Source organism: Lampetra fluviatilis, chromosome 48 (assembly GCF_964198595.1).
Source record: "Lampetra fluviatilis chromosome 48, kcLamFluv1.1, whole genome shotgun sequence".
In the NCBI taxonomy this organism is placed as follows: domain Eukaryota; kingdom Metazoa; phylum Chordata; class Hyperoartia; order Petromyzontiformes; family Petromyzontidae; genus Lampetra; species Lampetra fluviatilis.
This window is the reverse complement of record NC_136322.1, coordinates 3,719,822-3,745,588: the sequence shown is the minus strand read 5'-3', so window position 1 is coordinate 3,745,588 and position 25,767 is coordinate 3,719,822. Positions and strand designations below refer to the sequence as shown.

General features: G+C 56.5%; 7 protein-coding genes across 7 annotated transcripts; all 7 read left to right on the top strand.

Moving 5' to 3' along the window:
* Window positions 1-4,518: 4,518 nt before the first annotated feature.
* Window positions 4,519-5,181, top strand: LOC144948189 (histone H1.2-like). Its single transcript, XM_078877620.1, has one exon. The coding sequence runs from the start codon at window positions 4,519-4,521 to the stop codon at window positions 5,179-5,181; it is 663 nt and encodes a 220-aa protein (XP_078733746.1).
* A 1,089-nt stretch (window positions 5,182-6,270) lies between these two features.
* On the top strand, window positions 6,271-6,582 carry LOC144948055 (histone H4). Its single transcript, XM_078877483.1, has one exon. It carries the CDS (start codon window positions 6,271-6,273, stop codon window positions 6,580-6,582), a length of 312 nt encoding a protein of 103 aa, XP_078733609.1.
* A 98-nt stretch (window positions 6,583-6,680) lies between these two features.
* Window positions 6,681-7,857, top strand: LOC144948054 (histone H2B type 3-B-like). The gene is made up of 2 exons (XM_078877482.1): window positions 6,681-6,691; window positions 7,437-7,857. Exons 1-2 carry the CDS (start codon window positions 6,681-6,683, stop codon window positions 7,855-7,857), a joined length of 432 nt encoding a protein of 143 aa, XP_078733608.1.
* Window positions 7,858-8,698: 841 nt separating this feature from the next.
* Window positions 8,699-9,109, top strand: LOC144948053 (histone H3). The gene has a single exon (XM_078877481.1). It carries the CDS (start codon window positions 8,699-8,701, stop codon window positions 9,107-9,109), a length of 411 nt encoding a protein of 136 aa, XP_078733607.1.
* An 837-nt stretch (window positions 9,110-9,946) lies between these two features.
* LOC144948188 (histone H2A) lies at window positions 9,947-10,384 on the top strand. The gene has a single exon (XM_078877619.1). It carries the CDS (start codon window positions 10,004-10,006, stop codon window positions 10,382-10,384), a length of 381 nt encoding a protein of 126 aa, XP_078733745.1. The 5' UTR covers window positions 9,947-10,003.
* Window positions 10,385-11,483: 1,099 nt separating this feature from the next.
* On the top strand, window positions 11,484-13,284 carry LOC144948187 (histone H1.01-like). The gene is made up of 2 exons (XM_078877618.1): window positions 11,484-11,502; window positions 12,653-13,284. The coding sequence occupies exons 1-2, from the start codon at window positions 11,484-11,486 to the stop codon at window positions 13,282-13,284; spliced, it is 651 nt and encodes a 216-aa protein (XP_078733744.1).
* An 11,760-nt stretch (window positions 13,285-25,044) lies between these two features.
* On the top strand, window positions 25,045-25,446 carry LOC144948052 (histone H2B type 3-B). Its single transcript, XM_078877480.1, has one exon. It carries the CDS (start codon window positions 25,045-25,047, stop codon window positions 25,444-25,446), a length of 402 nt encoding a protein of 133 aa, XP_078733606.1.
* Window positions 25,447-25,767: the final 321 nt, after the last annotated feature.

Here is a 25,767-nt window from a genome sequence, read left to right as displayed (position 1 = left end):
AAATCAGGCACTGTTCCCACTGCAAGCCCCGCATCACCAACTCCATCAACCGCTGGAACGTCGCGGGCGCGTTAGTGAGTCCGAACGGCAACACTCGAAACTCAAACAGGCCCATCGGGGTGGTGAATGCTGTTTTTGGCCGATCCTCCTCCGTCATCTCCACCTGCCAGTAACCGGACGCCAGATCGAGGGTGGAAAAATACCGCGCTCCTGCGAGACTGTCGAAGGTGTCGTCGATGCGTGGGATGGGAAAAGCGTCGCCGAGGGTGACTGCGTTCAATTTTCGGTAATCAACGCAGAACCGAGTCGATCCGTCCTTTTTCGTTACCAGTACCACCGGGGCAGACCAAGGGCTCGCGGAGGGCTGGATTATGTTATCGCGTAGCATATCCGTGACTGCCTCTTTGATCTGGGTCCGTTCAGGCGCGCCCACTCGGTATGCGGGGAGTTTGATGGGTCGGGCTGCACCTGTGTCAATTTGGTGCTTGACCAGGTCGGTCCGGCCCACGTCCGAATCGTGCTCACTGAACACGTCGGCGTACTCCCGCAATAACCCGCGCAGCTGATCGGCCTCCCCCTTAGGTAAGGCTGCCCAAGGCACATGTAGCGCATCCTGCAGGGGAACAATCTCGGCTCGGGGGGTCGGGCCGACTCGCCAGGCCAGATCCTGGCTGTCCTCGGGGCGGCCAGGGTCCTCCGCCCAGAGTGCGAACACCGAGTCGTTCGAGTGGCGAGCGTGCAGGGGGTGTACGGTGGCTACCGGGGTGCGTCGTCGTATCATTGCCGGGGTACTGTGTGGGTTAAACACACGTATAAACAGCCGGCCCCCATCTGCGTTTACCAGTGTGGCTGACCCTACCACCCCGTATCGCGATGCCAACTCCGGGTGAGGAGTCAGCATTACCTCGCCCGATGGTCGGTGGGTTGGGTCGGTGGAGAGGGTTGCCACTGGCACCAGCATCTCGGCGAGAGGCCCGATGGTGACGGCCGACACCAGCGTAGCGGCCACGGGTGTGAAGCGTGGGCGATTCGGCTCCTGTCCTAGGAACGGAATCCGCTCCCCGCTGCCCTCCACCGTAGCGCATCGTTGCCGGGGCTGTACGTTAAGTCCCAACTTTTCCAGGAGGTCCGTTCCTGCAATGCACTCGTGGCACAACACACTCGAAACGTAGAATTCCTGTGTGCACACCTGGTTTCCTAGACGGACCTCGAGGGAGACCTTCCCCAGCAACCCCATCCCGGCTCCGCTTGCCGTGTGCAGCGCGCGATCCGGGGCCTGCAGGCAGCCCACGTCCACCCCGAGCAGGCTGCAGTGCGCGGCGCTCATGAGAGAGGCCACGGCGCCCGTGTCCAACAGGATCCGGGTGCGCTGCCCGTTCACCTGGCCTTCCACCAGCGACGTGGCTCCCGTTATCCCTGCCACCAGCTCCCGCAGCCAATCGCCCGAGGTCCATGCGCCCTTGGGTGTTGTCGTTGTAACCTGTTTATGGATCACTCGCTCGCCATTATTATTACAGCTGGTTTGGGTCGGGTCTACGTCGATTTCATCCCCTGGTGGTCCCCTCTCTAGGGGGGGCTTAGTGTTTGACCTATGCATCGGCCTCGCACGGGCGCGCTGAGGGCAGTCCCTCATGAGATGCCCTCGACGGTCGCACACATAACACGTCCTGGGAGGAGTGGCGGCTCTGTGGCGAACTTTCTGCCCACTCCCTCCTCCCCCCGTGCGCTGTTGCTCATACTCTGCTTCTAGTCGGGCTATCCTCCCAGTTAATCCTCCTACCTCGGCCTGGACCGTCTCTACCATTGTCTCCAGCGCAGTCATGTGTGCCCGTACTTGGGTTACCTTGTTGTCTACTTGGGTTACCCTGTCACCTACCTGGGTTACCCTGTCACCTACCTGGGTTACCTGGCCGGAGACATCCTTTATACCCGTTTGTATACCGGCAACCCATCCCGGGGTTGTCTCGCGGGACACTGGAGGTTCTCTTTCCCGGCCCCTTACCGTCCTCGCGAGCTCCTGTTCCTCCTCCTCGTCTTCCGAGAGCAGGCTCGCAATGGCGCGCTCTCGTCCCAGCCCCCGGAGCTGCGCGCGTTCGCTGTGAATTCTTTCACACTTACGTGCGCGCTCGACAAGGGTGTTAAAGGGAAGACGTGGGCAGCTCATGTCTGGCTGCCACCACGCCGTGCGAGACAGGTACCGCTGGATTTTCTCGGCAGCCAGTTCCTCAATAACCTCAGTTGCGTACCCCGGGCGTGCGATCTTTGTTAACTCGCGCACATCCTCGGCGTAATCACGGAGATCTTCGCCAGGTTGGCGACGGCGCGCCTCTAAGGCCGATTTTGCTTCCTCCTCGTCACGCGTGCCAAAACGCTGATCGAGTCGGCGCATCAGCTCCTCTAGCTGTGTCTGTGCGCTCGCGGGTAACGCTTCTACAAAATCGGCTGCCCGCCCATCAAGATTCATATTAAGTTGACGTACTGCCTGCGCGTCCGTCCATCCATTAATTTCCTTGGCCCCTAAGAGATTGCGGGCGAATGCCTTCCACGAAGGGGCCCCCCGGCCGGTAAATATCAGTCTTATTTTAGCGTGAGGTAACGCGGGGGTCCGTACCGCTTCCGACACCAATTTGTGGGGGTCGCTAGCCCCCGAGATCCCTCCCTCGATAATACTAACGGCCGGACTAACATCATCAATCGCCCCCCCGCTGCTAAGCGAACCGCCGCTAGGCTCCTCACCCAGGGTGTGGGAGCCGTCACCCGAGGGTTCCCCTCCACCGCGGGTCCGCGTAGCAGGCATGGATAACCACGCACGCGCACACCCACACACAGCTCTGCACGGCACTCACCCAACCCTGACCACTCACGTTAGGATCGCGCACCTGTGTTACACACGTCGTGAACGTGCGCGCACACACGCATACAGCTCCACACGCGATACCCACTCCTGCGCCGCTCTGCGCCGCGCTGGCCGCCCACGTTACGATCGCGCACCTTGGGCACGCCGATTACGCACGCCGAGAGCTTACGCAAGTAACGAGCGCACGCAAGCGGGGCACACGCCGACACGACGACTCGTCCCCTCCCCCACTCGCGCGTGCACGTCAACACAAATATCGTACAAGGACGATTCTCCTCTCACACGGCTGCGTAGTCACGCCAACACACCAAAAGTGCTCTCCCCGGGCGTTAACGCACACACCTCCGTACCCGCACAATCGTACAGAGACCACGGCCTTTATGCGTACAACGACCACACACTCGCGAATGCAGTGCACGCTAATACCACGTTCCAAAAACACCCAACAACACGGTTTTGTTACTACGCTCGAGATTTTATTAGCCCTTGCTAACCAACCGAGCCACCCGTGTGTGTGTGCGGGACAGCAAGGCGCTTCTAACCCACACTCTGGTGCCGTGTAGCCCTATTCTATGCTGCGCTCTCTGCTAAACCGCTTTCCTACTCGTCCTTACCCCGAACTAACCCTCTCCTACGGATCCTACCCTCCGCTCTGAGGTGTTGTAAGGCGCGCAACACGATACCGTCTGTAGTCCTTGGTGACCTTGCGGCGCTCAGATCGTCCTGCAGACAATCTAGCGGCTCGCCCGATGACTCCTTCGTCGCTGACCCCGTGTCCAAACTCCAGAAGAAGAGAGTTCCCTACTGCCCCTGCGTTTTCTTTTAAACTATTCACATCAAAGGCTAGGCGCCCCCGTCCCGACCGCCTTGGTCTCTCGACCAATCCTGAGCCTAGGATTTCCCGCTCTTTTGCGATCCCGCCGGCCTTTGAACTTTCTACCAATCAGTCGTCCCGGTTCCTGATCCCAGCTATCTGCCTTGCTGACCCGTGTTTGTGTTTGTATGCGTTTCTAACTGCGGGGCTCTCTGAGCTCGCCGTGGTCGTGCGATCTCAAATCCGCCCACGGCGCCGCAGTGTTACTTGGCCTGGGAAGGGTCCTGTCCAATTCCCTGGCCCTGAGAAACCGTGGGGTAACCCCCCTAGGGGGCCCTCGGGTGAAAACTCAGGGTAGGTGACCCGACCACGAGGCCCTACGTGGGTGCGGGTGCGTGTTTATGTGGGGGGGGTGATGGGGGCAGTGCGGCGGTGGAAGCCGGGCGGCTCCCTGGCTCGGCCGAGCGGCCCCGTCGCTGTGGCACCACACAATGTCTCCCAAATGTTGGTTGTTCACTTGTTTTGAATTATAATTTATATCGTGAGCATTGTCGTATATTGCATAAGTAACGTACATTAAAGAAGTGATCTTCGTGATAATGTATCAACTAGATGCATGTAAGTATGAACGTTACGGGAGTAATCGAGCCCAAAGGCAGGCGTGATAAACACAGTGAGTATGGTGGCAACTCCCTCACCAGAGCTGAGTTCTGGATGATCTCAGCGACGTCCGCATTCAGTACGCCGCTTCTATAATAACCTCGGGCCTGGAGAACACTCGTTTCGAATTCGTGAGAGCGCTGATTTCGATTTCAAAGAGGCGAGGCGATAAAAGCGACGTCTTGAGATGGCGGAAACTGCTCCTGCTCAACCACCAGCTGCGGCTACTTCAGCGCCTAAAAGCCCCAAGAAGAAGCGCGCCGCTCCAAAGGCCAAGAAGGTCGGCCCCAGCGTGTCCGAGCTCATCCTCAAGGCTCTGGCCAGCAGCAAGGAGAGGAACGGCGTGTCTCTTCCTGCGCTCAAAAAGTCGCTTGCTGCCGGAGGATACGACGTGGAGAAGAACAATGCCCGCGTGAAGTTGGCCATCAAGAAGCTCGTGGCCAAAGACGCCGTGGCGCAAGTGAAGGGCAGCGGCGCGTCTGGCTCTTTCAAACTCAACAAGGAAAAGGCTGCCGCAAAGGCGAAGCCCAAGTCGTCAACGGCAAAGCCCGCAGCTAAAAAGCCCGCGGCAGCCAAGAAGGTGAAGAAGCCCGCGGCAGCCAAGAAGACCGCGCCCAAGAAGTCTCCCAAGAAAGCAAAGAAGCCCGCGGCTGCCAAGGCGGCCAAGAGCCCCAAAAAGGTGAAGTTGGCTGTTAAGCCCAAGAAGGCGGCGAAGAGCCCAGCCAAGCCCAAGGCTGCGAAGCCCAAGGTCGCTAAGCCCAAGACCGTCAAGGCCAAGGCCGCCAAACCCAAGGTGGCCAAGCCCAAGAAGGCCGCGGCCAAGCCCAAGAAGACTGCGCCAAAGAAGTGAATCCGATCGGACGACGCTCGATTCACTCCACCTCAACGGCTCTTTTCAGAGCCACCCACTTAGTTAAAAAAGTGAACCAGATGCTGCTGCGCTTCCATTAGTTCATCGGTAACACATGACAGTGTATTACGTTGCTGTTGAATGCGTGCCATATTCTGTAAGTCAAACCCATTTACGGCGTGGCGATGGTTGCTCGCCTTGCCTCGGCCCTGATCAAGGAGCTCGACGCTTGGTGCAGTTCAATCGTGAGGATTTGTGTAGATTGGATAAGTTACGTACATTCGCCAAATTAACTATAACATTTTACCCACTCGATGTGTTTTAAGCATTGATGTGATGGGAGTAATCGAGCCCGAAAGCAGGGATCACAAACACAGGCGAGGCGGGTGGCAGCTCCCTCACTCGAACGGAGTGCAGAGTAATCTCAGCGACGTCCGAATTATGTGTTGCACCTCTTCATTCCGTCATCATGTTACTGGTGCCAAATATGGAATTTAGTCTAAAAAGGTATTGATTCCAGACAGCTTTACTCAATTTGCCTTCATTCGCTCGTTCTCGCCTTTTCACTTTGTTTTGTAAACATTGCGGTGCACCATCTAAACTTCTCTATTAAAATTAATTTCTATACGTAAATATCGCATTGTTTGCAATGTCTTTCTTACTTTGGGAGAACTAGTTGGTGACGTTCACTCAACTATTGTGTTGGAAGCCGTTTAGCTTCACACGATTATAAAGTTAGTTCATCTTGTTCACTTGAAAACAAGACCTTACACCGATTATTCACTCCACGTGCAATCTTGCAACAGATCGCGTTCCTCTCGCGTTCGCTGCGGGTGTGCCAATATCATTACAGAGTGCTTCGAAGAAGGGTCATTGCCCAAAACGTCGCATATTATACATGTCAAGGAAGTGTTATTGACGACAGTGGAGGGTTTTCTTCGTCACAGAGGTTAAAGGTCTAAGGTTTAAGGCGGAGCCATCGCGGAGGGCAGGGGTGGTCGGTGACGTCACCACGCTTCGGGTATAAAGGCGGCTGCTGCTGCAAGCTGAGCGCGCAGTCTCTCGCGAGCTTTGTCAGAAGTAGTCGGAATGTCTGGACGCGGTAAAGGCGGTAAGGGGCTCGGCAAGGGAGGCGCAAAACGCCATCGCAAGGTGCTGCGCGACAACATCCAGGGCATCACCAAGCCCGCCATCCGCCGCCTCGCTCGCCGCGGCGGTGTGAAGCGCATCTCGGGCCTCATCTACGAGGAGACCCGCGGCGTCCTGAAGGTCTTCCTTGAGAACGTCATCCGCGACGCCGTCACCTACACGGAGCACGCCAAGCGCAAGACCGTCACCGCCATGGACGTGGTCTACGCCCTCAAGCGCCAGGGCCGCACTCTCTACGGCTTCGGAGGCTGAGCGCCCATCTCTCGCACACTAAGCCAACCCAAAGGCTCTTTTCAGAGCCACCCACCTCTTCGAAACTGCTTGCGCCAGTGTTGCCAAACACTTTCTAAATGGAGCACATGTCCTGGGTTGTTGCGCGCCAATTCCTCGTGAGCGTGGTGGACGTTTGCTTGTTGAGTTGGCGAATCTTCATCTGCTTCCACATGAATGAAAGAAATCATGATATTCACGACACGTCACATTTAACAAGGCGTAATTCTTGAACGCGTTAATACAGTACCCATTTCTGGTATTTTTGCGTTAATTATTTCCAGCTGCAGCCGATTCCGATATTACGTGGAGCATTTGGCGCCACAATCTTACAGCACACTCGTCCTAATTGACGTAGCGTGCCGGAATGCTAATCTCCACCTGTACAGCACAACAGCGAAGTTATTTTTCTCCACCGAGCGCTTGTATTTTTACAAATTGCGTTCTTAAAACGCCCGTGCGCCGTATTAGACGAGTGGTGAAACAATCCCTCGTAAGAAACAAAAAAACCCACGCTCAAAACACAATATACTGTATTGGGTTTTCCAGTCATCCTTATTAAAACAAAGGCAATGGCCATGGCTGCAATTCACTAATATACATGTTTGGACATTACATTGTGTTATATTCACAAGTCCTTTTTGCAGTAAAAACGATATTAAAGTGAGCATCGCGTCCGCGTTTCTCATTGGAGGCTGATGGAGAGGGATGGTACTAAAAGAGCCACTCAGCAGCGCCGCGCACTACGATCCTCTGATTTGCATCTCGCCTCCTATAAAAGGAGCTCATCGCCCGACCGACATCCACATTCGCTTCCCGTCTGTTCTGACCTGAAGCTGCCTACAACGCGTCGACATGCCCGATCCTCCCGCATCAAAGAGCGCTGGGCCGGCCAAGGTTCCTGCTCCCAAGAAGGGCTCCAAGAAGGCTGTGACCAAGGCTACGCGCAAGGATGGCAAGAAGCGACGCCACCGCAGGAAGGAGAGCTACGCCATTTACATCTACAAGGTGATGAAGCAGGTGCACCCCGATACCGGCATCTCGTCCAAGGCAATGAGCATCATGAACTCGTTCGTCAACGACATCTTCGAGCGCATCGCTTCCGAGGCGTCCCGCCTGGCGCACTACAACAAGCGCTCCACCATCACTTCTCGGGAGATCCAGACCGCAGTGCGACTGCTGCTCCCCGGCGAGCTGGCCAAGCACGCCGTGTCGGAGGGCACCAAGGCCGTCACCAAGTACACAAGCTCCAAGTGAAGCCTCGACTCCACCATTAATTACAAAGGCTCTTTTCAGAGCCACCCACCTCTCCGAACCTGCTTGTACCAGTCCTAGCAGGAGTACAAAACGAAACTTCCAACAAAGCCCCGGTTCACGCGGGGACATTGTTCGCTCATTGAGTGAAGTGGAGAGATCGAACGCATTTTAACATGTTTCCACGTGAATAAAAGCGATAACAATATTCATGGCACATCATATTCACCAGCAGGCATTTCTTGGACTTGATTGTCCATTGATTTCATCTGCAGCCCATTCAGATATTACATTGGATATTTGGCGCCAAAACCTTGCAATGCAATATTTAATTCGTGGTTGTATTTTCGGGCAGGAACTAACATTTTGCACGTGTACATATATGTAAAAGTAAGCGCCTAGCATGGATGACTCGTGCAGTATAATTGATCATCATCTCAATGCCAAGAGAATATATATCTATTCCTGTGATCACCTCTTTCCGACATTTTTACGTATTACTGTTTCCAATGAAGTGCAGTTTCTTCACACTTTATTTAGATCATGCAGAGCACTGTAAAGTTGTTTTCGGAAAGGTGTTTGCTTGAGAAAAGAACATCCGTTAAAGACATCGACGGCGCTCAAACGGTACTACTGCATCGTGATGCGGCATTCTGAAATGATCCAAACTGTGAACATTTTGTTGATTAAGAAGAGTTGACGACTCGAGATCATTGCACGCTGCCAACCAATCAGCACGCTCCCCTTCTTCGCACGTCACGACTCCGCTGACCAGTGAGCGCGCGCTCTGGGCTACATAAGCCGCCTTCTCCCCGCCTGTAAGAATCTTTGCCCTCACCAAGCCATGGCTCGCACCAAGCAGACGGCTCGCAAGTCCACGGGCGGCAAGGCCCCCCGCAAGCAACTCGCCACCAAGGCGGCCCGAAAGAGCGCTCCGGCCACGGGCGGCGTCAAGAAGCCTCACCGCTACAGGCCCGGCACCGTCGCTCTGCGCGAGATCCGCCGCTACCAGAAGTCCACCGAGCTGCTCATCCGCAAACTGCCCTTCCAGCGCCTCGTCAGGGAGATCGCGCAGGACTTCAAGACCGACCTGCGCTTCCAGAGCTCCGCTGTCATGGCTCTGCAGGAGGCCAGCGAAGCGTACCTTGTCGCGCTCTTCGAGGACACCAACCTGTGCGCCATCCACGCCAAGCGCGTCACCATCATGCCCAAGGATATTCAGCTCGCCCGCCGCATTCGTGGCGAGCGCGCTTGAACGCCCAGCTCGGCCCTCAAAGCACAACACAAAGGCTCTTTTCAGAGCCACCACTTACTCATGAAAACGCTTCCATGTGTGTTCTTCAAAGTTCGGGTGCCGGAAACCTTCGTTTGCTGGTCACGGCTCTCACGAGTCGTCAGGCGTAAGCGACAATGAAGTTCATTTTCTATACCCCGCCGCTCATATTTTTCAACATCACACGTTGGTGTCGTATATAAGCGTTGTGAAACCATGCTTACATAATGTTCAACAAAAGGGTTATTTTGGTGAAATATATTAACTATTAAACCCAAAGATATTGGTTTATGTTGTTTCAAGCCCGAGCTGATAAGAAGTTCACATTTTGCAAACTAAGAGACTGAATTATTCACGCACATATATTTTTAGGCATTGCCCGAACAGGCGGTTAAAGGAAAATATATATACACCGTATAGGCACGTGGGCGATCAATCACGAGCTCAAGGCTATCACAATGATTTCTTATAACCAATGCGGTCCCTCAAAATGATTATTATAATCAATAATACATTGATATTTGCGGAATCCGCTTATAAGTTTGACTTGCCAGCACGTGCCCATTAATTAACTCTATCATGCTTAAAACTTGAACCTATTAAGTACGTGTATCGCATTGTTTCATTCATAAGATGCGTGCCCGCATTAAAATATATATGGATACAAATAATTAAAGTCAACATCGAATCCTCGCGTCCCGGCTTTTCATTGGTGGCTCAAGGAGAGGGCGGGACTCGACCGAGAGGAGCCAATCAGCAGCGGCGCGCTCTACGATCCTCGTCTCCGCTATAAAAGCCGCTCCGGTGGTGCGTGTTAACGTCACAAATCGTTCGTACTTTGTCTCCAGTGCTTTTTGCATCCTAGGTCGCTTAACAATGTCTGGACGCGGCAAGACCGGTGGCAAGTCTCGCGCCAAGGCAAAGTCCCGCTCTTCCCGCGCCGGCCTGCAGTTCCCCGTGGGTCGCGTTCACAGGCTGCTCCGCAAGGGCAATTACGCCCAGCGGGTCGGCGCTGGAGCACCCGTCTACCTGGCCGCCGTGCTCGAGTACCTTTCTGCCGAGATCCTCGAGCTGGCTGGCAATGCCGCCCGCGACAACAAGAAGACGAGGATCATCCCCCGACACCTGCAGCTCGCCGTGCGAAACGACGAGGAGCTCAACAAGCTCATGGGCGGCGTGACTATCGCCCAGGGCGGTGTGCTGCCCAACATCCAGGCCGTGCTGCTGCCCAAGAAGACCTCTCAGGCAAAGAAGTGAACGCGCCGCCGCCTCTACCACCACAACAACGGCTCTTTTCAGAGCCACCCACTTACTTGCAAAGAGCTCGGACAGTCGTACACAGGAGTTTTGTTATACTGGTAGGAACGAAGTGGACCAGACCACCAATAGATTAATGTGTCCGTCCGTCAACATCGCCCCCTACTGCAAACATTTGGCATGACCCTACGAAAACCTTGACTCAGTGACGCTATCCTGGCTAAACAAGTGTAACATTCCCTTATAATTCCCTCAGCTTTTAATTAAAACATTTAAATTAATGAGGCTTTCCTGGCTAAACACGTGTAACATTCCCTAATAATTCCCTGAGATAGCTTTTAATTAAAACTTTGAAATTAAATGAAACAACTAACAGCGCCCTAATAATTCCCTGAGATAGCTTTTAATTAAAACTTTGAAATTAAAAAAAAACTCACAGCGCCCTAAAGCCTACAGCTAGGCCTAAAGCCTAGAACTAGGCCTGAAACTCTCCATTCGTGTCGTACCCCCGCGTGTGTGAAAGGGAGTTATGTTTAACAATGTTACATTCCCTCATGTTTTTAAATAGAAACATTTAAATTTAAAGCTTTTACATGAATCATTAAATCATTTAAATTAAAAATTAACTCACAGCGCCCTAAAGCATACAGCTAGGCCTAAAGCCTAGAACTAGGCCTCAATCTCTCCCTTCGTATCGTCCGATTAGGTGTAGCAACATCGCCCCCTACTGCAAACACTTGGCAGGACCCTACAAAAACCTTTTGACTCAGTGGGGCTTTCCTGGCTTAACAAGTGTAATAATACATTATGTTTATATTATTTGGTTATTCGTTCCTACCAGCCCACCCCGCAGGGTCCTGTTTAATAAGGACACCGTCGTCGAGTTGCCCTCGTCCCAAATTGCTCGCAATTAAACGAATGCTCTGCTCATTCCAGATACCCTTTATGTCTAATTTAGGAACGGTATTTGAGCAGCATTCCAACATTGCATCAATCATGGAACATGGTTTAGAATAAATTGGGATGCCTATTGGAAGAAAGAATCGTGTTTTTTAAAGAATAAAACTCGCTCTTTTTGAGCGGTCAGAAAAGGGATCAAATGAGCACATCAGCTCAGGGTTGTGGCCGGTGTTAGCTGATAGTAAGCAAAAAAGTACTGGTAAACGCTGGGGATGTCAACACTCGGTAAAGTATAATATTACTTGTCAAATAAGATGGTACAAATATGTGTAGTTAAATATTTTTTACATGGTTAATAACATCTTTCCAATGATTACTCATTCGTGTTACTTAGTGCAGTAAATACGTGTTACTTATTGCAGTAAAAACAACCCATCGGATGAACCATCCTGCGCTCCTAGAATATCAACTCTGTCGGTGCATTAAACGTAAGATTATATATTTTCTTTAAACATTCGACTGCAGAGTCACTTGAGTTGAATTTGAGTGGTGATGATTGTGCACCGTGCCTCGATCTTGTTCAAGGCGCGCGACCCTTCTGCAGTGCGTGAGCTACTCACCTCTTGCCACGTAAAATGTTAAACTTTCTATTTAATGTCGGTTAATTTTGAGTAATTTTCTTCAGTTTGTTGTCCATCTGAAAATCCATATATTTATTCATTTCAAAGTTCGATTAAAACGTCCAGTTAAAAGTTCGGTGACAAGGGACTGTTGACATGGCGCGCAGTCCTCACCATAGCGCGAGAGGAGGAATCGCGAGCGCGCGAGGCAAAACTTAAATAGAAAATATTTCGTTGGAATTAAATATGAGTAGTCTGTTGAAGCATCTTGTCTTGCAAAAAATTCGAGTGCGTTTTAAATAGTGTTCATCAGTAACACTTTTGAAAACCGACAATCGTCATAGCATGCCCTGACCGAACAATGTCTCCCAAATGTTGGTTGTTCACTTGTTTTGAATTATAATTTATATCGTGAGCATTGTCGTATATTGCATAAGTAACGTACATTAAAGAAGTGATCTTCGTGATAATGTATCAACTAGATGCATGTAAGTATGAACGTTACGGGAGTAATCGAGCCCAAAGGCAGGCGTGATAAACACAGTGAGTATGGTGGCAACTCCCTCACCAGAGCTGAGTTCTGGATGATCTCAGCGACGTCCGCATTCAGTACGCCGCTTCTATAATAACCTCGGGCCTGGAGAACACTCGTTTCGAATTCGTGAGAGCGCTGATTTCGATTTCAAAGAGGCGAGGCGATAAAAGCGACGTCTTGAGATGGCGGAAACTGCTCCTGCTCAACCACCAGCTGCGGCTACTTCAGCGCCTAAAAGCCCCAAGAAGAAGCGCGCCGCTCCAAAGGCCAAGAAGGTCGGCCCCAGCGTGTCCGAGCTCATCCTCAAGGCTCTGGCCAGCAGCAAGGAGAGGAACGGCGTGTCTCTTCCTGCGCTCAAAAAGTCGCTTGCTGCCGGAGGATACGACGTGGAGAAGAACAATGCCCGCGTGAAGTTGGCCATCAAGAAGCTCGTGGCCAAAGACGCCGTGGCGCAAGTGAAGGGCAGCGGCGCGTCTGGCTCTTTCAAACTCAACAAGAAAAAGGCTGCCGCAAAGGCGAAGCCCAAGTCGTCAACGGCAAAGCCCGCAGCTAAAAAGCCCGCGGCAGCCAAGAAGGTGAAGAAGCCAGCGGCAGCCAAGAAGACCGCGCCCAAGAAGTCTCCCAAGAAAGCAAAGAAGCCCGCGGCTGCCAAGGCGGCCAAGAGCCCCAAAAAGGTGAAGTTGGCTGTTAAGCCCAAGAAGGCGGCGAAGAGCCCAGCCAAGCCCAAGGCTGCGAAGCCCAAGGTCGCTAAGCCCAAGACCGTCAAGGCCAAGGCCGCCAAACCCAAGGTGGCCAAGCCCAAGAAGGCCGCGGCCAAGCCCAAGAAGACTGCGCCAAAGAAGTGAATCCGATCGGACGACGCTCGATTCACTCCACCTCAACGGCTCTTTTCAGAGCCACCCACTTAGTTAAAAAAGTGAACCAGATGCTGCTGCGCTTCCATTAGTTCATCGGTAACACATGACAGTGTATTACGTTGCTGTTGAATGTGTGGGGGTCGCTAGCCCCCGAGATCCCTCCCTCGATAATACTAACGGCCGGACTAACATCATCAATCGCCCCCCCGCTGCTAAGCGAACCGCCGCTAGGCTCCTCACCCAGGGTGTGGGAGCCGTCACCCGAGGATTCCCCTCCACCGCGGGTCCGCGTAGCAGGCATGGATAACCACGCACGCGCACACCCACACACAGCTCTGCACGGCACTCACCCAACCCTGACCACTCACGTTAGGATCGCGCACCTGTGTTACACACGTCGTGAACGTGCGCGCACACACGCATACAGCTCCACACGCGATACCCACTCCTGCGCCGCTCTGCGCCGCGCTGGCCGCCCACGTTACGATCGCGCACCTTGGGCACGCCGATTACGCACGCCGAGAGCTTACGCAAGTAACGAGCGCACGCAAGCGGGGCACACGCCGACACGACGACTCGTCCCCTCCCCCACTCGCGCGTGCACGTCAACACAAATATCGTACAAGGACGATTCTCCTCTCACACGGCTGCGTAGTCACGCCAACACACCAAAAGTGCTCTCCCCGGGCGTTAACGCACACACCTCCGTACCCGCACAATCGTACAGAGACCACGGCCTTTATGCGTACAACGACCACACACTCGCGAATGCAGTGCACGCTAATACCACGTTCCAAAAACACCCAACAACACGGTTTTGTTACTACGCTCGAGATTTTATTAGCCCTTGTTAACCAACCGAGCCACCCGTGTGTGTGTGCGGGACAGCAAGGCGCTTCTAACCCACACTCTGGTGCCGTGTAGCCCTATTCTATGCTGCGCTCTCTGCTAAACCGCTTTCCTACTCGTCCTTACCCCGAACTAACCCTCTCCTACGGATCCTACCCTCTGCTCTGAGGTGTTGTAAGGCGCGCAACACGATACCGTCTGTAGTCCTTGGTGACCTTGCGGCGCTCAGATCGTCCTGCAGACAATCTAGCGGCTCGCCCGATGACTCCTTCGTCGCTGACCCCGTGTCCAAACTCCAGAAGAAGAGAGTTCCCTACTGCCCCTGCGTTTTCTTTTAAACTATTCACATCAAAGGCTAGAGGACCCTGGATTGTGAGACGGCAGATCTCACCATGGACGGTGCTGATTCAGGGAGGAGAGAGGGGCCGGGAGATGGTGGTCAACATCCGCCGACTGAAGCCGTGGCGAGCAGCCCCCGAGGGGGGGAGCCCCGCCGTCCAAGTACCCCGAAACCCCGGGGTCCCCCCACCCCCCGTGCCCGGGGGCCTCGCGCAGTATATGGGCCCCACGGAGCCCCGGGCTCCGAGGGGCCCCGGGCGGGGCCGGGGGCGACGAGGACGGCGACCCTTAAACCCCACCGCCTCTGAGTTTGTCCCCCAGCCCGCAGGTGCCGGAGACCGAGGGGAGCCGTTGGAATGGAGGAGGAGACCACCGCCGGAGCCTCAGGAGACGGAGCCGCCACCCCCCGAGGCCAGCCACAAGGGCCGGGCGAATCCCGCGGACCCCGCGGCGATACCTCGTGGGGGCAACCCAGGCGAGGTGCTCCAGTCAACCCGGGACGGGGACTGGCACCCCGGGGGGCTATGTGGTGCCACAGCGACGGGGCCGCTCGGCTGAGCCAGGGAGCCGCCCGGCTTCCACCGCCGCACTGCCCCCCATCACCCCCCCCCACATAAACACGCACCCGCACCCACGTAGGGCCTCGTGGTCGGGTCACCTACCCTGAGTTTTCACCCGAGGGCCCCCTAGGGGGGTTACCCCACGGTTTCTCAGGGCCAGGGAATTGGACAGGACCCTTCCCAGGCCAAGTAACACTGCGGCGCCGTGGGCGGATTTGAGATCGCACGACCACGGCGAGCTCAGAGAGCCCCGCAGTTAGAAATGCATACAAACACAAACACGGGTCAGCAAGGCAGATAGCTGGGATCAGGACCCGGGACGACTGATTGGTCGAAAGTTCAAAGGCCGGCGGGATCGCAAAAGAGCGGGAAATCCTAGGCTCAGGATTGGTCGAGAGACCAAGGCGGTCGGGACGGGGGCGCCTAGCCTTTGATGTGAATAGTTTAAAAGAAAACGCAGGGGCAGTAGGGAACTCTCTTCTTCTGGAGTTTGGACACGGGGTCAGCGACGAAGGAGTCATCGGGCGAGCCGCTAGATTGTCTGCAGGACGATCTGAGCGCCGCAAGGTCACCAAGGACTACAGACGGTATCGTGTTGCGCGCCTTACAACACCTCAGAGCGGAGGGTAGGATCCGTAGGAGAGGGTTAGTTCGGGGTAAGGACGAGTAGGAAAGCGGTTTAGCAGAGAGCGCAGCATAGAATAGGGCTACACGGCACCAGAGTGTGGGTTAGAAGCGCCTTGCTGTCCCGCACACACACACGGGTGGCTCGGTTGGTTAGCAAGGGCTAATAAAATCTCGAGCGTAGTAACAAAACCGTGTTGTTGGGTGTTTTTGGAACGTGGTATTAGCGTGCACTGCATTCGCGAGTGTGTGGTCGTTGTACGCATAAAGGCCGTGGTCTCTGTACGATTGTGCGGGTACGGAGGTGTGTGCGTTAACGCCCGGGGAGAGCACTTTTGGTGTGTTGGCGTGACTACGCAGCCGTGTGAGAGGAGAATCGTCCTTGTACGAGATTTGTGTTGACGTGCACGCGCGAGTGGGGGAGGGGACGAGTCGTCGTGTCGGCGTGTGCCCCGCTTGCGTGCGCTCGTTACTTGCGTAAGTGTGGGGGTCGCTAGCCCCCGAGATCCCTCCCTCGATAATACTAACGGCCGGACTAACATCATCAATCGCCCCCCCGCTGCTAAGCGAACCGCCGCTAGGCTCCTCACCCAGGGTGTGGGAGCCGTCACCCGAGGATTCCCCTCCACCGCGGGTCCGCGTAGCAGGCATGGATAACCACGCACGCGCACACCCACACACAGCTCTGCACGGCACTCACCCAACCCTGACCACTCACGTTAGGATCGCGCACCTGTGTTACACACGTCGTGAACGTGCGCGCACACACGCATACAGCTCCACACGCGATACCCACTCCTGCGCCGCTCTGCGCCGCGCTGGCCGCCCACGTTACGATCGCGCACCTTGGGCACGCCGATTACGCACGCCGAGAGCTTACGCAAGTAACGAGCGCACGCAAGCGGGGCACACGCCGACACGACGACTCGTCCCCTCCCCCACTCGCGCGTGCACGTCAACACAAATATCGTACAAGGACGATTCTCCTCTCACACGGCTGCGTAGTCACGCCAACACACCAAAAGTGCTCTCCCCGGGCGTTAACGCACACACCTCCGTACCCGCACAATCGTACAGAGACCACGGCCTTTATGCGTACAACGACCACACACTCGCGAATGCAGTGCACGCTAATACCACGTTCCAAAAACACCCAACAACACGGTTTTGTTACTACGCTCGAGATTTTATTAGCCCTTGCTAACCAACCGAGCCACCCGTGTGTGTGTGCGGGACAGCAAGGCGCTTCTAACCCACACTCTGGTGCCGTGTAGCCCTATTCTATGCTGCGCTCTCTGCTAAACCGCTTTCCTACTCGTCCTTACCCCGAACTAACCCTCTCCTACGGATCCTACCCTCCGCTCTGAGGTGTTGTAAGGCGCGCAACACGATACCGTCTGTAGTCCTTGGTGACCTTGCGGCGCTCAGATCGTCCTGCAGACAATCTAGCGGCTCGCCCGATGACTCCTTCGTCGCTGACCCCGTGTCCAAACTCCAGAAGAAGAGAGTTCCCTACTGCCCCTGCGTTTTCTTTTAAACTATTCACATCAAAGGCTAGGCGCCCCCGTCCCGACCGCCTTGGTCTCTCGACCAATCCTGAGCCTAGGATTTCCCGCTCTTTTGCGATCCCGCCGGCCTTTGAACTTTCGACCAATCAGTCGTCCCGGGTCCTGATCCCAGCTATCTGCCTTGCTGACCCGTGTTTGTGTTTGTATGCGTTTCTAACTGCGGGGCTCTCTGAGCTCGCCGTGGTCGTGCGATCTCAAATCCGCCCACGGCGCCGCAGTGTTACTTGGCCTGGGAAGGGTCCTGTCCAATTCCCTGGCCCTGAGAAACCGTGGGGTAACCCCCCTAGGGGGCCCTCGGGTGAAAACTCAGGGTAGGTGACCCGACCACGAGGCCCTACGTGGGTGCGGGTGCGTGTTTATGTGGGGGGGGTGATGGGGGGCAGTGCGGCGGTGGAAGCCGGGCGGCTCCCTGGCTCGGCCGAGCGGCCCCCGTCGCTGTGGCACCACATAGCCCCCCGGGGTGCCAGTCCCCGTCCCGGGTTGACTGGAGCACCTCGCCTGGGTTGCCCCCACGAGGTATCGCCGCGGGGTCCGCGGGATTCGCCCGGCCCTTGTGGCTGGCCTCGGGGGTGGCGGCTCCGTCTCCTGGGGCTCCGGCGGTGGTCTCCTCCTCCATTCCAACGGCTCCCCTCGGTCTCCGGCACCTGCGGGCTGGGGGACAAACTCAGAGGCGGTGGGGTTTAAGGGTCGCCGTCCTCGTCGCCCCCGGCCCCGCCCGGGGCCCCTCGGAGCCCGGGGCTCCGTGGGGCCCATATACTGCGCGAGGCCCCCGGGCACGGGGGGTGGGGGGACCCCGGGGTTTCGGGGTACTTGGACGGCGGGGCTCCCCCCCTCGGGGGCTGCTCGCCACGGCTTCAGTCGGCGGATGTTGACCACCATCTCCCGGCCCCTCTCTCCTCCCTGAATCAGCACCGTCCATGGTGAGATCTGCCGTCTCACAATCCAGGGTCCTCGCCAGTAGGTGGTCAGCTTCCCCACCTGTCCGGCACCGACGCGGGGAGTGTACAGCCACACCTCGGAGCCCGCAGTGTAGAAGGGGGGCTCCATACGGGGTCGGGCGCCCTGCTCTTGCCGCTGGTGCGCGGCCTCTCCGTGCGGGTAGGCTCGGCCCCTGGCCTCTCGCAGGGTCTCCAGCAAGTGCTCCATGGGGTGGCTCCCTTCCTCCCGTTGCGGCGGAGGGACACCGAACAGCAGATCTGCGGGCAGGCGAGACTCGCGACCAAACATCATTAGGAACGGGGTCTGTCCTGTAGATGTGTGAACGGCGGTGGTGTAGGCGAACAGGGCATAGGGGAGGTGTTCGTCCCAGTCCTGTTGATTCGCGGCCGCCATGCGTTTAAGCTTCCCGGCCAGAGTCTGGTTCATCCTCTCTACCATCCCGTTCGCCTGGGGGTGATATGCCGTGGTTCGGTCCTTCTGGATCCCGAACTCTCGGCACAGCGCCTGGAATAGTTCGGCCTCGAATTCACTACCCTGGTCGGTAATGACTCGTTCGGGGATCCCGCACTTAAGTACGTAGTTTTCCACGAAGGCCCGGGCCACTACGAGGGCTGTTTTATCCGGGATAGCCACCGCCACGGGGTAGCGGGTGAAGTACTCCACCGCTACAAGAATATATCGGTTGCCCCGGTGGGATCGTGGAAAGGGCCCCTGCAGGTCGATTCCGACCAACTGATTCGTCCGACTGACTCGGAACGGCCTCAGGGGTACCTGGTACCTCGCCGGCTTTTGCCCACACTGCTGACAGGCCCGGCAGCCCTGCACCCAGGCGGCCACATCTTGCGCTAATTTAGGCCAGAGATACTGGCGACGCAGAGTCTCCCGGGTGCGCCGTTCCCCATCATGGCCCCCGAGCGGGTGGTCGTGTACCAGTCGTAGTAGTTGGGGCCGCACATGGGCGGGAACGCAGATGCACCCCGGCTGCCCAGCGTCGGCCAGTTCCCTCACCACCCCGTTTTCTACACACAACCGGGCATACAAACCGCTCCAGGGCCCTGGTAGTGCATCCTTCCTCTCTCGCAGTGCCGCCTCCACCGCCGCCAGATCCGGATCCCGCTGCTGGGTTTGTCGCAGCTGCTCGTCGTCCAAGCCCGGGAAGGCGCAGCCGACATCCTCTTGGATCCGCCCGGTTGGGGTGGGATGATCCGTCTGTCCCCGGGCTCCTTCTGCAGGGGTTCCTGCGGCGCACACTGCACTCTCTCTCGGGGGGGGGAGTTTAGTTTCCGCGCGCTCCTTGGGTTCTGCTGCCTGGCGGCAGCGTCCCCCCGTGAAGCACGGGCAGGCGTCTCCCTCCCTCGTCTCAGCGCGCACCGCGGGCCGTCTTGACAAGGCGTCCGCGTTCGCGTGTGTTCGCCCCACTCGGTACTCGATCTGCAGGTTGTACTCCTGCAGCTGCGCCAGCCATCGAGCCATCTGCCCCCGCGGTTCCTTGAATGTAAGGAGGAACTGCAGTGCATAATGATCGGTGCGCACACGACATTTCCTGCCGTACAAGTACGGTCGGAACTGTTTACACGCGAAAATTACAGCATACAGTTCCTGACGGGTTACACAATAGTTCAGTTCGGCCCCGCTCAGGGTCCGACTGGCGTATGCGATGACCCGCTCCGTCCCACCCTGCACTTGCGACAGCACCGCGCCCAGCCCACTGCTGCAGGCGTCAGTGTCCAAAATAAAATCGGTGGTGAAATCTGGGAAAGCCAAGGTGGGGGTGTGGGTGAGGTGGTCTTTGAGTGTGGTGAAAGCCGTCTGGCAGGCCTCCGACCACTGATAGGGGTTCTTAGGGGAGGTGAGTTGGGTGAGGGGGCGTGCAATCTCACTGAATCCCTTTACAAATCGACGGTAATAAGTGGCGAGTCCCAAGAATGACCTGATCTCCGTCAGGTTCCTCGGCCGCGGCCAATCCACTACGGCACGCACCTTCTCGGGATCGGTGCTCACCCCTGCCTCGCTGACTCGGTGTCCGAGGTACCCCACCTCGCGTTGCGCAATGTAACACTTACGTGGCTTGAGCTTGAGATGGGCTGCTCGCAGTCGCTGGAATACTTCCCGCAGCCTGGACCAGTGTTCGGACAGCGACCTACTGAACACTATTACGTCGTCCAGGTAAATCAGGCACTGTTCCCACTGCAAGCCCCGCATCACCAACTCCATCAACCGCTGGAACGTCGCGGGCGCGTTAGTGAGTCCGAACGGCAACACTCGAAACTCAAACAGGCCCATCGGGGTGGTGAATGCTGTTTTTGGCCGATTCTCCTCCGTCATCTCCACCTGCCAGTAACCGGACGCCAGATCGAGGGTGGAAAAATACCGCGCTCCTGCGAGACTGTCGAAGGTGTCGTCGATGCGTGGGATGGGAAAAGCGTCGCCGAGGGTGACTGCGTTCAATTTTCGGTAATCAACGCAGAACCGAGTCGATCCGTCCTTTTTCGTTACCAGTACCACCGGGGCAGACCAAGGGCTCGCGGAGGGCTGGATTATGTTATCGCGTAGCATATCCGTGACTGCCTCTTTGATCTGGGTCCGTTCAGGCGCGCCCACTCGGTATGCGGGGAGTTTGATGGGTCGGGCTGCACCTGTGTCAATTTGGTGCTTGACCAGGTCGGTCCGGCCCACGTCCGAATCGTGCTCACTGAACACGTCGGCGTACTCCCGCAATAACCCGCGCAGCTGATCGGCCTCCCCCTTAGGTAAGGCTGCCCAAGGCACATGTAACGCATCCTGCAGGGGAACAATCTCGGCTCGGGGGGTCGGGCCGACCCGCCAGGCCAGATCCTGGCTGTCCTCGGGGCGGCCAGGGTCCTCCGCCCAGAGTGCGAACACCGAGTCGTTCGAGTGGCGAGCGTGCAGGGGGTGTACGGTGGCTACCGGGGTGCGTCGTCGTATCATTGCCGGGGTACTGTGTGGGTTAAACACACGTATAAACAGCCGGCCCCCATCTGCGTTTACCAGTGTGGCTGACCCTACCACCCCGTACCGCGATGCCAACTCCGGGTGAGGAGTCAGCATTACCTCGCCCGATGGTCGGTGGGTTGGGTCGGTGGAGAGGGTTGCCACTAGCACCAGCATCTCGGCGAGAGGCCCGATGGTGACGGCCGACACCAGCGTAGCGGCCACGGGTGTGAAGCGTGGGCGATTCGGCTCCTGTCCTAGGAACGGAATCCGCTCCCCGCTGCCCTCCACCGTAGCGCATCGTTGCCGGGGCTGTACGTTAAGTCCCAACTTTTCCAGGAGGTCCGTTCCTGCAATGCACTCGTGGCACAACACACTCGAAACGTAGAATTCCTGTGTGCACACCTGGTTTCCTATGCGGACCTCTAGGGTGGCTCTCCCCAGCAGCCCCATTCCGGCTCCGCTCGCCGTGTGCAGCGCGCGGTCCGGTGCCTGCAGGTGACGCACGTCGACCCCGATCGCGCTGCAGTGCGCTGCGCTCACGAGCGAGGCCACCGCCCCCGTGTCCAGCAGAAATCGGGTACGCACTCCGTGTACCTCCCCTTCCACCAGCGACGTGGCCCCCGTGATCCCCGCCACCAGCTCCCGTAGCCAGTCGCCAGGAGTCACCGTTTCCGTGGGCGTTGTTGTTGGAACCTGTGTGGAGATCACTCGCTCGCCATTATTACCATTACCGTCTATTTGTATCGGGACCGCGTCGATTGCACCCCTAGTTGGTCCGCTCACTAGGAGGCGTTGGAGTTTAACCCGCGCCTGCCTAGCTCGGGTGATTTCAGGACAGTCTCTCACTAGATGCCCTCGGCGATCGCACATATAACATGCCCGGGGAGGGGGGGCGGCTCCGTAGTGGGCCCCCCGCCCACTCCCTCCCCCCCCATTACGCCGCTGTCCACCCTCCGCCTCTAGTCGGGCTACCCTCCCAGATAACCCTCCCACCGTGGAGCGTAGGTCCCCCATTTCAGATCGGATGGTCTCAACGGAGGATTGCAATTGGGTCATATTTTTGTTCGTTTCCTCGCGTACCTGGGTTACCTGGCCGGAGACATCCTTTATACCCGTTTGTATACCGGCAACCCATCCCGGGGTTGTCTCGCGGGACACTGGAGGTTCTCTTTCTCGGCCCCTTACCGTCCTCGCGAGCTCCTGTTCCTCCTCCTCGTCTTCCGAGAGCAGGCTCGCAATGGCGCGCTCTCGTCCCAGCCCCCGGAGCTGCGCGCGTTCGCTGTGAATTCTTTCACACTTACGTGCGCGCTCGACAAGGGTGTTAAAGGGAAGACGTGGGCAGCTCATGTCTGGCTGCCACCACGCCGTGCGAGACAGGTACCGCTGGATTTTCTCGGCAGCCAGTTCCTCAATAACCTCAGTTGCGTACCCCGGGCGTGCGATCTTTGTTAACTCTTGCACATCCTCGGCGTAATCACGGAGATCTTCGCCAGGTTGGCGACGGCGCGCCTCTAAGGCCGATTTTGCTTCCTCCTCGTCACGCGTGCCAAAACGCTGATCGAGTCGGCGCATCAGCTCCTCTAGCTGTGTCTGTGCGCTCGCGGGTAACGCTTCTACAAAATCGGCTGCCCGCCCATCAAGATTCATATTAAGTTGACGTACTGCCTGCGCGTCCGTCCATCCATTAATTTCCTTGGCCCCTAAGAGATTGCGGGCGAATGCCTTCCACGAAGGGGCCCCCCGGCCGGTAAATATCAGTCTTATTTTAGCGTGAGGTAACGCGGGGGTCCGTACCGCTTCCGACACCAATTTGTGGGGGTCGCTAGCCCCCGAGATCCCTCCCTCGATAATACTAACGGCCGGACTAACATCATCAATCGCCCCCCCGCTGCTAAGCGAACCGCCGCTAGGCTCCTCACCCAGGGTGTGGGAGCCGTCACCCGAGGATTCCCCTCCACCGCGGGTCCGCGTAGCAGGCATGGATAACCACGCACGCGCACACCCACACACAGCTCTGCACGGCACTCACCCAACCCTGACCACTCACGTTAGGATCGCGCACCTGTGTTACACACGTCGTGAACGTGCGCGCACACACGCATACAGCTCCACACGCGATACCCACTCCTGCGCCGCTCTGCGCCGCGCTGGCCGCCCACGTTACGATCGCGCACCTTGGGCACGCCGATTACGCACGCCGAGAGCTTACGCAAGTAACGAGCGCACGCAAGCGGGGCACACGCCGACACGACGACTCGTCCCCTCCCCCACTCGCGCGTGCACGTCAACACAAATATCGTACAAGGACGATTCTCCTCTCACACGGCTGCGTAGTCACGCCAACACACCAAAAGTGCTCTCCCCGGGCGTTAACGCACACACCTCCGTACCCGCACAATCGTACAGAGACCACGGCCTTTATGCGTACAACGACCACACACTCGCGAATGCAGTGCACGCTAATACCACGTTCCAAAAACACCCAACAACACGGTTTTGTTACTACGCTCGAGATTTTATTAGCCCTTGCTAACCAACCGAGCCACCCGTGTGTGTGTGCGGGACAGCAAGGCGCTTCTAACCCACACTCTGGTGCCGTGTAGCCCTATTCTATGCTGCGCTCTCTGCTAAACCGCTTTCCTACTCGTCCTTACCCCGAACTAACCCTCTCCTACGGATCCTACCCTCCGCTCTGAGGTGTTGTAAGGCGCGCAACACGATACCGTCTGTAGTCCTTGGTGACCTTGCGGCGCTCAGATCGTCCTGCAGACAATCTAGCGGCTCGCCCGATGACTCCTTCGTCGCTGACCCCGTGTCCAAACTCCAGAAGAAGAGAGTTCCCTACTGCCCCTGCGTTTTCTTTTAAACTATTCACATCAAAGGCTAGGCGCCCCCGTCCCGACCGCCTTGGTCTCTCGACCAATCCTGAGCCTAGGATTTCCCGCTCTTTTGCGATCCCGCCGGCCTTTGAACTTTCGACCAATCAGTCGTCCCGGGTCCTGATCCCAGCTATCTGCCTTGCTGACCCGTGTTTGTGTTTGTATGCGTTTCTAACTGCGGGGCTCTCTGAGCTCGCCGTGGTCGTGCGATCTCAAATCCGCCCACGGCGCCGCAGTGTTACTTGGCCTGGGAAGGGTCCTGTCCAATTCCCTGGCCCTGAGAAACCGTGGGGTAACCCCCCTAGGGGGCCCTCGGGTGAAAACTCAGGGTAGGTGACCCGACCACGAGGCCCTACGTGGGTGCGGGTGCGTGTTTATGTGGGGGGGGTGATGGGGGGCAGTGCGGCGGTGGAAGCCGGGCGGCTCCCTGGCTCGGCCGAGCGGCCCCGTCGCTGTGGCACCACACGTGGTGGACGTTTGCTTGTTGAGTTGGCGAATCTTCATCTGCTTGCACATGAATGAAAGAAATCAAGGTATTCGCGACACGTCACATTTAACAAGGCGTGATTCTTGAACGCGTTAATACAGTACCCATTTCTGGTATTTCACCGAGCGCTTGTATTTTTCCAAATTGCGTTCATAAAACGCCCGTGCGCCGTATTAGACGAGTGGTGAAACAATCCCTCGTAAGAAACAAAAAAACCCACGCTCAAAACACAATATACTGTATTGGGTATTCTCGTCATCCTTTTTAAAACAAAGGCAATGCCATGGCTGCAATTCACTAATATACATGTTTGGACATTACATTGTGTTATATTTGCAGTAAAAATCGATATTAAAGTGAACATCGCGTCCGCGTTTCTCATTGGACGCTGATGGAGAGGGATGGTACTAAAAGAGCCACTCAGCAGCGCCGCGCACTACGATCCTCTGATTTGCATCTCGCCTCCTATAAAAGGAGCTCAACGCGCGACCGACATCCACATTCGCTTCCCGTCTGTTCTGACCTGAAGCTGCCTACAACGCGTCGACATGCCCGATCCTCCCGCATCAAAGAGCGCTGGGCCGGCCAAGGTTCCTGCTCCCAAGAAGGGCTCCAAGAAGGCTGTGACCAAGGCTACGCGCAAGGATGGCAAGAAGCGACGCCACCGCAGGAAGGAGAGCTACGCCATTTACATCTACAAGGTGATGAAGCAGGTGCACCCCGATACCGGCATCTCGTCCAAGGCAATGAGCATCATGAACTCGTTCGTCAACGACATCTTCGAGCGCATCGCTTCCGAGGCGTCCCGCCTGGCGCACTACAACAAGCGCTCCACCATCACTTCTCGGGAGATCCAGACCGCAGTGCGACTGCTGCTCCCCGGCGAGCTGGCCAAGCACGCCGTGTCGGAGGGCACCAAGGCCGTCACCAAGTACACAAGCTCCAAGTGAAGCCTCGACTCCCATTAATTACAAAGGCTCTTTTCAGAGCCACCCACCTCTCCGAACCTGCTTGTACCAGTCCTAGCAGGAGTACAAAACGAAACTTCCAACAAAGCCCCGGTTCACGCGGGGACATTGTTCGCTCATTGAGTGAAGTGGAGAGATCGAACGCATTTTAACATGTTTCCACGTGAATAAAAGCGATAACAATATTCATGGCACATCATATTCACCAGCAGGCATTTCTTGGACTTGATTGTCCATTGATTTCATCTGCAGCCCATTCAGATATTACATTGGATATTTGGCGTGCCTGCTACGCGGACCCGC

Coding starts and splice junctions, on each gene's coding strand:
- LOC144948189 (XM_078877620.1), top strand. CDS start 4,519: ATGGCGGAAACTGCTCCTGCTCAACCACCAGCTGCGGCTACTTCAGCG.
- LOC144948055 (XM_078877483.1), top strand. CDS start 6,271: ATGTCTGGACGCGGTAAAGGCGGTAAGGGGCTCGGCAAGGGAGGCGCA.
- LOC144948053 (XM_078877481.1), top strand. CDS start 8,699: ATGGCTCGCACCAAGCAGACGGCTCGCAAGTCCACGGGCGGCAAGGCC.
- LOC144948188 (XM_078877619.1), top strand. CDS start 10,004: ATGTCTGGACGCGGCAAGACCGGTGGCAAGTCTCGCGCCAAGGCAAAG.
- LOC144948052 (XM_078877480.1), top strand. CDS start 25,045: ATGCCCGATCCTCCCGCATCAAAGAGCGCTGGGCCGGCCAAGGTTCCT.